General features: G+C 46.8%; 1 protein-coding gene and 1 long non-coding RNA gene across 9 annotated transcripts in view; one reads left to right on the top strand and one right to left on the bottom strand.

Annotated features, from left to right (window-relative positions):
- LOC139048815 (uncharacterized) overlaps positions 1–12,122 on the top strand; it is a 171,001-nt gene that overhangs the window by 65,033 nt on the left and 93,846 nt on the right. The gene's annotated exons all lie outside the window — the stretch shown is intronic.
- Positions 2,171–12,122, bottom strand: part of LOC135920801 (uncharacterized) — a 183,680-nt gene continuing 173,728 nt past the window's right edge. For all 8 annotated transcript variants that reach the window (XR_010570318.1, XR_010570320.1, XR_010570319.1 and 5 more), the window contains one exon: positions 2,171–2,452. Coding sequence is in view for 1 of the 8 variants with exons in the window: in XM_065455067.1 (XP_065311139.1) it covers positions 2,332–2,452 (121 nt within the window). In the remaining 7 variants the exon portion in view is untranslated. The remainder of the gene's footprint in view (positions 2,453–12,122) is intronic.

Below are 12,122 nucleotides of genomic sequence, written 5' to 3' on the forward strand. Positions count from 1 at the left end.
TCCCATTAGAGAAGCATATACATAGCTGACTTCAGAGGGTAACTTTAGGCTCAAGCATGGGCTCACATGGCGTCGCGCTAGGTATCCCGTACACCTCAATGCCAACAGAAACTCCGGCGACGCCGACATTATTCACCTTAGTACGTCTCACCAAACCATTTACCATGCAGACGATGCCGCGTAATTGCGGCGTCGTTAGCATGGTGTATGGTACATGCATGGTAAAGGTGATCTTTCCCGCTTAAAGATGGCTACTGATAGTCCCTTTTTTCCGCATGAGGTAGGTAATCTTGTTTCTAATCAACATGCTGGTTCATTGAAGTGTTTTCACCTTAATGTTCGTTCGCTCTATAACAAAGAAAGAGGGACGCAAGACATCCTGGACTTCATAAACAGCACGGAGAGCTATTAATTAGGCACAGGGCTGCGTGAGAGGGAAACTACCTTGAGGGTGCTTGATGGTGTCGATGTCACGCACTTTCCGATATCTGTTTGGAAAATGTATTTTAATTTTATAGGATAGATTCACGCCTTCATTAGGGTCATTTAGGCATCTGCGTCTGTGGCAGGGCCCAATAACTGCAGCAGAGGGACCATTCTGGGTCACTGCTTAAATGAATTTTCATGTTTTTTCGGCCCACCCATGGCACACCTTACGCAGTTCTTGGCGCCTGTACTTCAATTATCAGTTCTTGAGACTAATACCACAACAATACGAGACAAAGAACTTGAGTTTAATTCAGTAACAATACATTTTCCGGCTGTAGCGTAGAATGCAACTACGTCGCCTATTGATTGCCACTTTAATGCAACAGAGCAGCTTTAGGTGTTGAAAGTTAAAAATATGTGCTGCATCGTTCTACTTCGTTTGCGTGCAAGAATTTAGTGACGTAAAACACGCACACATTAACCCTTTCAGACGCCACTTTATGCCGTTGATTGAAAACTTCGTCTCACCACATTTCCTGCAATTTCAGAATCATGGAAAGTGTACAGCTGCAGAAAAGATTAAGAATTTTCAATTGTTTACTGGGTTTTGTCAAGTTCACGGAATGTGGGCTGCACGCGATAATTCACAACAGGAACATCAAATATGAGAGCATAATTCTATTTCTTGTTTCAGAAAGCTAGAAAGGCACTTATCGAACCATTTGAAAATTATGCTTGGTGTCTGACATTGTGGAAAACCATGAAATGAGTAAATGATCTACATACAATATACTGACACCGACTCAAAACACTCAACCGTGTATATTCCCACTCATTTTGCTAAGACATTGTGTAGAAATTATTCAAAATTGCACCACAATTCCAATAAAAGTGCTTCAAGATGCAGGCGGCCCATTCTAAGTATAGTCACTTTCATCAATTCTTTTACTGTTGATGCACTATCTTGTTGTACACAATTGTGTGCTGAACAGATTGCGGACGACTGCACCCAACAAACTAAATTTTTGTTATTGTATTTTGATTTGTGGCCCTAGATTGCATGTTTAGCATTTGAAGGTTAGAGCGGGTTACGAAATATTGGTAAACATTTCCCGCCCTCCGGCTTTACCTCATTCCCCTAGAAGCGTTCCGAAGTTTTTTTGATAATGATTGTAAGAGCATCGCATGCGTAAGGAAAGGACTTGGATTCGTATCCCACCTGTGGCCGTTTGGTTTTTATCCACTTTGATTTCCATTTATTTATAGTTTCTTTTGTGCAGTTAAGAACTGTACATCTCAGTATCTCCAAGTGGCGGCAATTAGCATAAGCTTGGTTCCTTTTTGCTACGGGGCATTTGTATATTTTTTAAATCTTGGTGTGATAGTAGGGATGCCCTGTACCTTTTTTTCTTATACAGATATGTGTGTACAAACATGTACACTTCTTCTCATAAATACCTGTGCGTCTGTATCTAGTAGTCGTGTAGCAGACAGCTACTGCAAGCCACGCCCGAATAATTTGGCGAGAAACTATGGTGTACGAAATGCTTAAACAACAAATATTTCAGCTCTCAGTTTATTTTTTGCGTTCCGGAAGCTTAATTGCATTCTACGACAGAAAAAGGAAATGACTCGAAAATACTTCCTGCTATGTGCATGTATCTTTTCTTCACGGGACTTTTGTAACACTGTTTTAACGCAATTGGGAGTAAGCAGAACGCAATCAATATGGGAGACTTGATAGCCTGCTAAGTACTTTATTTATTTAACAGAAAGAGCCATGGCCTTTACACCATGTGAATGTTGGTATCGGTACAGAGAAAATTCATGATCCTATGTCATACTAATTTCATGAAGACATCTCCGTGATATACACAAGCTGAGTCAAGCAATTAGGTCATTTTACGGTCTTCTTTGAGCTGCAGATGAGCCACAATAATCACAGCATCGAGGCCAGGGTTGTATAGCTCCTCGTGATGGTGCACCCGGTGGCCCAGCAGAGATCCCAACACGACTTTCACACCTACATTTGAGTCGGAAATTAATTCATGACACTCAGAAATCAACATGCAACAAGTAAAATAGCATTTTGCTATCAAAAACGAAATTTTAACGAGTCGCATTAAATTGAACTGCTTCTCGTATTCGTCACTATGTCAACTCCAGGCTAACAGTTGAGGTATTACATGTGGAAAATGTTTGCTGCCTTCTTCCACTTGGCTTCTTCGCGATAAATTGATGAGACAACAAAAACGAAAGATACATAAACTTATAGGCTGTTGCCCCCCCCCCCCCCCCCCCCGAATGAAGCAGAAGTAGTTTATTTTGATCTGCCAGACCAGCAGCGCTTGCGTTTAGTGATAGGTTTTGCATTTCAATAATGAATTATATGGGCGAAAAGATCGCTTCAGAGTGTTTTCTGCATCGCGTGTTATCTCATTCGTATCTGAATGCAGCGCAGGTGACGTTATCGTGCTTCAGAACGCAATTAGCATTACTGTACCCGCGCTCCGCATCCAACTGTAGCAGTTGTGCCTACAGATGCGGTGCTGTAGGCGGACGAATATAGGCTGACAATTTTGGTAATTCCCAGAAGTGGTTTAACAGAAAATTCACTCTTGAGGTAGTTTTATTGGCAGCACTGGCTATATTAATAATGACTCATATTGCCGCGGTCTAGTAAAGAGAGTTGCTATAATGTCCACTAAGTCCGTGCTCTGGGACGAAATATAAGTACTATTATTTTTCTTGAGTTAGAGCTGCCATTCACATAGTTTTCATTGCGCTAGCAATTAATTATATGGACGCTCCAAGCGGACACTCCGCATATATTGAGGTATATTAATGCTATATCGTTTTTTTACAAAAGGCAGCGTCTTGCAGTGCGTTACTTTGTGAAACCAGCGCGTTTTTTCTAGCGAAAGCTCTACTACGCCATGTCTCTCAAGGTCATTCATCGTGTCGCAATGACCTTGCGCCGCAGAAGTGCAAGTGTGACAGGTGTGGCGTCACGCCACACCAGCGTTGTGGAGAGGCGTCACAGCTGCGTTCGCTAGGCGAAGGTTACTAGGCACGGTACCAGGCGAGAGTTAAAAGAGTTAAATATAGTCCGACGCAGCGTGAACGCGCGCATACGCTACGTCACGTTGGCGACAGTAACATCGTTTATTCTTCGACCACAGGTTCGTCGCACTGAAATAGCCAACACGTAACCGGACGCTGCCAACGCGCTTCGATGCGCCCGACATCGAGGGACGCTCGCCCAAGCTCCGATAACGTCGGACTATATAATGCGCATTTAGTCCGACGTTACCAGTCCGACGTTAACAGCTGCTTTGGCAGCGCTTGGTCACTCAGTCTCGCCATGAATGAAGCACATACTGGTACGAGTGCATAGACTCTTCGTTATTCGCCAGGCTGAGTCGTAGTGCCCTGCCGATATAACTGGCCGGGAAGAAGAACTGAAGAACCGTGTCTAACCATGCTGAACAGGGCTCTCGCTCGTATAATTGGTTCGAGCCACGTTGAACCCCACAACAATTTCCACATTGGATCGCACTGGGGACACTGCCCCTCGCAGAGAGTCACTTGGATACCCGTGAGATGGTGGTGGTGGTGGTGGTGGTGGTGGTGGTGGTGGTGGTGGTGGTGGTGGTGGTGGTGGATTGTAGCACCAGACGGGTTTAGCCTGGCGAACAAGGCCGGTAATTGCTCCACCCGAGCGTCTCGCACAATACCGCTAAAGGGTTTCACCATATGTCCATCAAACCAGTCTCTCTTAAGAATTCAATGAGGAGACGTGAAGTTTCTTTGCGGGCTATAACTGCTCCCTCGGGAAATATAAGGCGTTGCAGGCGCGCATGTGGAAGGTCCTTGTTTTGCAGATACTTCAGGAGAGTGTCTCTTTCATCTTGGAATTGCTGGCACGACCACAAAAAGTGCTCAAGGTCTCCTGTCTCCTTGCATGCCGTGCAGTTAGGAGAATTGATTCGCCCCGTTTTAAATAACCAGGCCGGTGTATTAGCGGATCCTGTCCTTATTCGATATAGACGCGAGGCTTCCTCTCGGTGCAATCTCTTGGTCACGCAGGGCATATGCGGTGGCGCCCAAAGCGACGCAAAGTGATTTCGAATGTCAGATTTTTGCACTTGATTACTTTTTAGAGCCTTGATTTTCGGAGGATGATGGAGCGCTGCGTATGCAAGCGCATCAGCGTTTTCGTTTCCTGAGATACCAATGTGGGAGGGAATCCATTGAAAATTTACTGTGAAGCCTTTGTTGTGGAGTTCTTTCACGATGGCTAGTGATTTGCGTGGGAACTTGAGGGATGGCAAACCATTGTGTACTTGTTGTAATGCGGCCTTTGAGTCCGTAAGGACCACCACATTCTGCAGAAGCACAATCTTTAATTTGCGCAGAGCAGAAGCTATTGCTGCGCCTTCCACAACTGTCGACGAGGCTATACAGTCCAGACGGCCAGACCACGTATATCTTAGAGAGGGAATACAGAATGCAGCCGCGCAGCGGTCTTCGTCTGCCTTGACAGAGCCATCTGTGTATACTTGTAGGTGATTCGGGTAAGTCGTGTTCAGGTGTTCCAGGACTAATGACTTGGCTTCTGCAGATGGCATGCAGCTCTTTGATTGCAATCGTGGTACCCTTAAGTTGCATGTGATGTCCTCGAATGTCCAGAGTGGTTCTATCCTTTCCCTCTGTCTCGAACAGCGCAATCCTAATACGCGAAGCGTGTTCAATGCTGCATAAAAATGTGAGCGCGGCCTGTTACCGATACGTCGTAAGATGGCTCTACCGGGCGTAGACTCACTCAATCGTATGAGCTGGACCATCAGAGCCGCGGAAGCCTGAAGTCGTAGAGGGCGTGACTCAGCTTCGTAGAGCACTTTCTTGTTTGACGCTGGCTGAGGGACTCCAAGGCAAAGTCGGATACATTATCTGTGTATGGCTTCTAAGCGCTCGTATTGGCTGTCTGAGGGTGACATAAGAGGTAGCTGATACAGGATTCGACTGGTAACCAACGCTGTATGTAGCCGTATCATCGACGTCGGGTGGTTGCCCCAGCGTATGCCAGCGACTCGCTTGAGCACATGTAGCCTCGGTGACGATGACGCCACAACGTGGTCAACACCGCGGCGCCAGAGTAGCCTGTGGTCTAAGGTAACGCCCAGAAATCGGACGTTGGTGACTTGTCGAATGCGTCAAGGGTCAAGCGTGTAGATTTTCTTTCTAATCCAGGAAATAGTACGAATGATGATTTCTCTGCTGATAGTGATAATCCAATCGTTGCAAACTGGCCCTGAATGGCTTTTATTGCTCCCTGGGCTATTCGTGCGAGGCGGCGATGCTGGTAGCCGGAGACCCATGTGCAGATATCATCGGCATATATAGATATTTTCACTGGTGTTAGATGGTTTAGTACTCTTGGGAGGCTACTCATGGCAATGTTAAATAATAGGGAAATAAAACACTCCCCTGTGGCACACCACGAAATATACGTATTTCATCGCTGAAAGTGCCGCCAAGACGAACTCTGATGCGACGATCATTGAGGGACGTATCTATGAAGTGCAAGAGATGACCCGTGACGCCTATAGCTTGTAACTGGCTGATGATGGCTCTTTGAGACACGTCGTCGTAAGCCTTAGAAAGATCCATAAAAATAACAAGTGTCGACAGGCCGTCCCCACTGCAATGTTCTATGTGGCTTAGCAGGTCCAGCACATTGTCTTGAGTGCTTATACGCTGCCGAAACCCAGTCGTGCACGATGGTAGTTTTCGACCCTGCTCGACATACCAAGTGAGTCTTGTGCACGCCATCTTCTCCATTAGCTTCGCTGCACACGAGGTCAGTGATACCGGTCTGTATGAGTCCAGAGCTGCAGGATTCTTTCCAGGCTTCAGAACCGGTACCACCCATGCTACCTTCCATAAATGTGGGATAGCCCCACTGGCCCAGACTTGGTTAAAAAATGCTAGCAAATCACGCCGTCTCTCAACCGGTAGGTTAGTCAGCATCTGATTACTGATAAGGTCAGATCCCACCGCACAGCGACGTCGGAGGCTGCTCATAGCTAGTTCCAGCTCTCTGAGTGTGAAAGGAGCATCCATTAGAGACGACGATAGCGGCGGAAGCGGGTTGGTTGTGCCTACTGACTTGCCGGAAGAGTATACTTCAGCGAAGGCATTCGCAAGACAAGCGAGTGTCTTGCCTAACTTCAATGCTAGGGCTTCAAATGGCTTGTTTGGTCGAAAGTTTCCAGCAAGGTTATTAACGACCCACCATATCCGTGGAACTGGCGTGAAGACCGATAGGCTTGCACCAAATGATGCCCATTGATCTCTTCTTAGTTTCCTTGTATAACGTCGAATCACTGCGTTAATCCTGTTATATACAGTCTTCACTGGTGAGTCGCCCTTCGTCCTCATCAGCCTCCGTTTCATCAGCCTCCATCAGCCTCCGTTTTTGAGCTTTAGATCCGGAGCAGGAAGTGGTCGGGTAGCTTCAGCTAAGCGGTAGCCAATCTCTGGCTACGTAGCATGTCCGCGAACAGGTCTCCAGATGATTCGCTTAGGCCGTCCCTGTACGTATCCCAATGCGTCACAGGACAGGATCTTCGGCCGTTGGTTCTATATCCAGCAATGTTAACGAAGACAGGAAAATGATCACTGCCCATTCTATCTTTACAAGTCGTTGACGATGCGAGGATGTCTGCTGAGTGTAACGTCAAGCCAATGACACTGTAAGATGCCGGTGGTCGAAAAAACGTTGGCTGTTTGTCATTTGCCACGCAGAGTCCCTCGGTGTTTAAAGCACTAACACTTTGCTTTCCACGTGCATCAATCGCCTTGTCGCCCCAGAGAGTATGGTGCGCGTTGAAGTCCCCACATATAATCCTCGGAGGTGGGCAGCGGCTGCAGAGGTCTCTTATAATTTGTCTCATCGAGACCTTCGGGCGAGAGCTCCCATATACGGAGGCCACGCGTTCGCTGGTTGAGAGCCTGGGTGTTGCGCCCCAATCAGCCGTGCGTATTCTTTGCGTGCTTCCCTCGAAGCAGCTTCTTTCACCAGTGCCCAGACGGTGGCAGGAGTGCGCGACGCCTACTGTGACGGGCAAATGGGCATCCCAAATGAACAGTGCACATTTTTTTGTGCTTCCACCAAGGAAGCAGTGGGGCCCAGACGGTGACAGCATGCCCGACCCCGACTGTGACAGTCATACAATCGGCTTACTTAGAAACGACCGTTTTCGCCGCCCTGCCTTGAGGGTGGAGTCGTGCGGGTCCCAGGTAGCCTGCGAAGTCCCAAGTTCCCAGTCAAAATGGAGTTTTTTCGTCGTCCTCCACCGCCTTTGAGGCGGTAACAAGCGTGAACTGTTTCGTGGAAGGAGCACGAACGAACCTTGTCTCCAGATTGCTTCGTCCTTGTTTCGTAGGTTGGTCAATGGAGGTGTAGTTCTGTGGACTATACGACAGATCTGATTAGCCGCAACCAGACCAATGAATTGCCTTGTGTAGGAAGCTAGGAAAGAAGAACGTTTTTAAAGTGGACCTTTAGTGCAGAGAGGAAGTGCTAAGGTGTCCCCACACCGGCAGACGCGGGCGTCCTGACATGTATGAGCTCCGACTATAGTCTGAAGACTTGTTTGAATATGCGAATAATGTAAAATAAACCCCATTTTTATTTTTATCCTACTCCCAGACGTACTCATCCATATGGAACCAAGGATTCCTTGCCTAAACGCTACCCCGATTCGCAACAACTGAATGACAGCGGCAAGATGGATCCTGCAGGCAACACCAATTACGAACAACTGGTTCGCGAGCGGCTGGGTGAACGCAGCACATCTTGACTGCACAGTACAGGATAAGTGCCTGTTTTTGTGCTTGAGTCATCGGATCTTTTAGCCTGCACTTACTAAAAGCCAATATAGCGCATACCTATAATGACACTGTGGTTGCTTCGCATCTCAGTGGAAAGCAGCTTTCAACATATCTGACCAGCTACTAAAGCCAGACCTCAAACTTGTTTGCGAGAAAGTGGTACGTAGTCATCTACCGGAATTCTAGCGAATTAAAAGAGACTAAGGATTTACGTCTTTTTGCAATTGGTTCAATGCTCTGGAGGAAAACTCGGAGACATGATGATTCTTCGTAGGGTATGCGTTTGGTTTCTGCTATATTTTCCAGGCTTCAGTTCACGGGTATGCGTTTGGTTTCTGCTGTATTTTCCAGGCTTCAGTTCACATATAGAAAACAGAAGTGAAGCATGTAGTTTTTTATTTGAATTGCAATTTGTGCTGAGTTCGCTACAGGTATTGTGGCATAGTTGAGCCAAAGCTTAAAGTAATCACCATGGACCTCATGGGCTTGACGAGAGCTAGCTTGTTGCGGTTGTATGAACAGCCCGACGTAATGGTAGAGGATTACAGCTCGGACGCCGAAATTAGAGTCATTTTAAACGGGGGATCGGGAAAACTTGGATACTTCAGCATTCTATTTCTAAAGGAGCAGGAACATGAAACAATTGTCCTTGACAAGGAATTAGAAACGCAGGAATGGATTAGGCAACAAGATGGAAAGTACTAAGCTCTAACACAGGATATAAAAAGAATAAAACAGCGTTTTGAAGAGGAGCAGCAGATATGTGAGGCACCCGTAGCGCACTGAACGTGCGCAGAAGTAGCACGGAGCGTTCTTCCAATGGTACAAAGAGAAGCTAATCCTCGTGAGCCTAAATTTACATTGACGGGGGATGCCTGATCCGTAGACCGCGGCGTAGGTCCGGATTGAATGAGACGAGATACTGTGCCAATGGAGTGCTAGAGAAGCAGCTAAGCCAGCTGTGGACGATTTGGCGCAGTTATCAAGGGAGTACGTCGCGACGGTAGCTCTTGCATAAGTCCTCAGTGACACAGGTTCGTTAGACAAGAGCGCCTGTGCAGACTTGCATTGGTAAGAAAAGTGCTCTAAAGCACAATGCAGGCAGGGCAGTGCAGTTGTGGACAGCTCCCAGGTATGCGAGCAACCTTTCGCAAATGAAAATAGCTGCATTCTCCAGAAATATCTGAGGCCCTCCGCCAATCGAGGTAGCAATGATAGGAATGATTTACCCGCAAATTATTCATACTGTGTGGTTGAGATGACAATTGTGACCCACGATATTAGTACCAGTCAGTCCGAGATGCGAGCGTAAGGCTCGGAAATGAGCACCAGGAAGCGTGCTAGGAAAGAGCGGCGCGGCAGAGCTAGGAATGCTGCAGAAAAAGCAACGTGGCCCAGTAGAGGCGTTAAACCGTCTGGGGAGCGCAGTCAAAAAAGTTCAAAATTCGCGTTTGTCACTAGGAAAGTTTCCATTCAGGGTGCGTGAGAGCCGGCTGACGAAAAAGAAAAGAAAGGGCCGTTCGTCGCAAAGATGAACAAAGGCCAGGGAGCAATTCTGTTCCGCATCCTTGGGTTCTTTTCATGTACTAGGCATGACGCAGGAGAGCGAGGTGGTATGACGACGCAAATTGGTCATGCACAGCCGTGAAGTTGCAGTAAGATATCAAGAAAGCATGTAGCCGGTAAGTATGCATGCTGGCTGACAAGACGAGCCTTCAGACTGAGCCTGCCTCGAGTATGGCCTAAACATATCCCGCAATCGTAGGCTTTTGATAATGAGAAATTGCAATAGTTTTAGGAAAACAACAGATTTTTTCATTGTAGTGTTCGGTTACACGTTTCTTGATAAACAAGGTTCGAGCTTTGCTTAGATAATTTGTTTTAGAAGAAGCTTATGATATTCTTAAAGCGATCGTTTGCATGCGCATAAATTTTTGGAGATTTTTGAAACTGTTTTCTCGAGATGTCATTCTTTTTTTTAAGCAGATATGTTTTCTTTTGTGTGAGATACGTTTGTAACATCAAGTCCAGGTTATTTGTTAGAGGCCTGTAGTCGCATACTTTGGTATTAGTTCGGAAATCTTCGCCAGATTTTTCTTTCAAAGTAAAACGCGTTATTTGAAAGAGCCGTTGTTTAACTGTGCAATTTTAGAAAGTGTTTGTGCCATTCCTTTCAAGCGTGTATTGCGTGGACATAAAGAAGCGTGAATTTAAAAAACGGCAGCATTCTGAGTTTCGTTTACCGCGTGAGTGAGTGAAAACTTTATTGCAAACGTCCGGCGATTTGGGCCGGGTGGGGCCATAAGCAGCCAAGCCTAGGCGACGGCCTCGAGTCCTTGGACTCGGGCGGAGGGAAGTATTTAGACATAAACGCGAATAGTTTTTGTCGATTTGAGCACGTAATTTACGTGAGATTCGTTATTTCTTTAGAGCGTGTCCTTTATGGACAAGAGAAAGGAAATGTTGGTGCGTTAGTCACACGTATAAGTTTCGAGCGGAAAGTGAGAGCGACTCTGAGAATACATCCAATAATTAAATGTGGCTCTCAGTAGCACTAGTACGTGTGGTAATAACGAACGTGGAGTACGAATAGGCTATTCATGACGTTTTTGCTGCATATGATATTTCAATGATAATTACATAAAAGCATACTTGCGAACCTTAACGTTGGTCTCATGTAGCACGACAGTCTCGCTTAGTTGAAAGCACAGCTACATGAGAGCTCGCTTTGGCGGGCACAAAGGTTTTGGGTCGAAATTAACGGGTCAAGCGAAGCCTGGTGGACTTGAGCGGATTTCGGGCGCTTGCATATCATGTCTAGCGAGAACTTTGTGAATCCTTGGTTTAGTCACAAAATTGTAGGCATCAGCGAAGGTTTAGTAACTTGATTGATGGCTGGTTTTGGTGTTTATTAGATAGGCCACGTGTGTTGATTTGTTTGCTAGATCCGATGGCCTTCGATGCGAGTACGGCGCTTTGTTCTGTCCTGTGGTTGTGTGCGTGCTTGTGTTTCCAGGAAGAAGGCAACAATCGAGCGAGTGCTGCAACTCCAAGCTGTGGTATGTCATTGTCATCAGCCATCACTCGCGACTGAACACCGACGCTTCAGGCCACCTGACAGTTGGTGACCCTCAGGTCAGATCTTCCTATAGCGGGTGAGACTGTTGCTCCCCGAATGCGTCGTGCGGATTCTTTTGGTGCTTCCGCCGAAGCAGCCCCTCTTCACCAGCGCCGAGACAGCGGCAGAAGTGCCCGGCCCCGACTGTGACGGGCATACTAGCGGCTTACTTAGAACCGACCGCGTTCACCGCCTTCCCTAGAGGCGGTAATAAGGCCGAACACATTCGTGGAAGGAGCGCGAACTAACTTTGCCTCGAGATTGTCTCATCCTTCGTTTGAAGGTTGGTTATCGGAGGCGGAGTTCTGTGAACTATACGACACTTCTGATTGGTCGCAACAAGGTCACCGAATTCATTTTTCTAGGAAATTAGGGAAGAATAACATTTTAAAAGCGGGCTTTCGGTGCAGAGAGGAAGTGATAAGGCGTCCGGACGCATGCAGACACGGGTGTCTTGATGGCTTGGCGGCTGCAGACATGTATGAGCTCTGATTGGAATCTGATGGCTGCTTTCTATTTATAGATAATGTAAAATAAAACCCCTTTTTGTTTCGATCCTGCTCCCGGACGTACTCATCCATATCTCACGAAGGATTCCTTGCCTAAGTGCTAGTCAGAGTCGCCATGTGGGTTGCACACGCACCGGATCAGACGCTGATTTCACTGCTATGACGCT

The sequence above is a fragment of the Dermacentor albipictus genome, chromosome 8 (assembly GCF_038994185.2).
Source record: "Dermacentor albipictus isolate Rhodes 1998 colony chromosome 8, USDA_Dalb.pri_finalv2, whole genome shotgun sequence".
NCBI classification, from domain to species: domain Eukaryota; kingdom Metazoa; phylum Arthropoda; class Arachnida; order Ixodida; family Ixodidae; genus Dermacentor; species Dermacentor albipictus.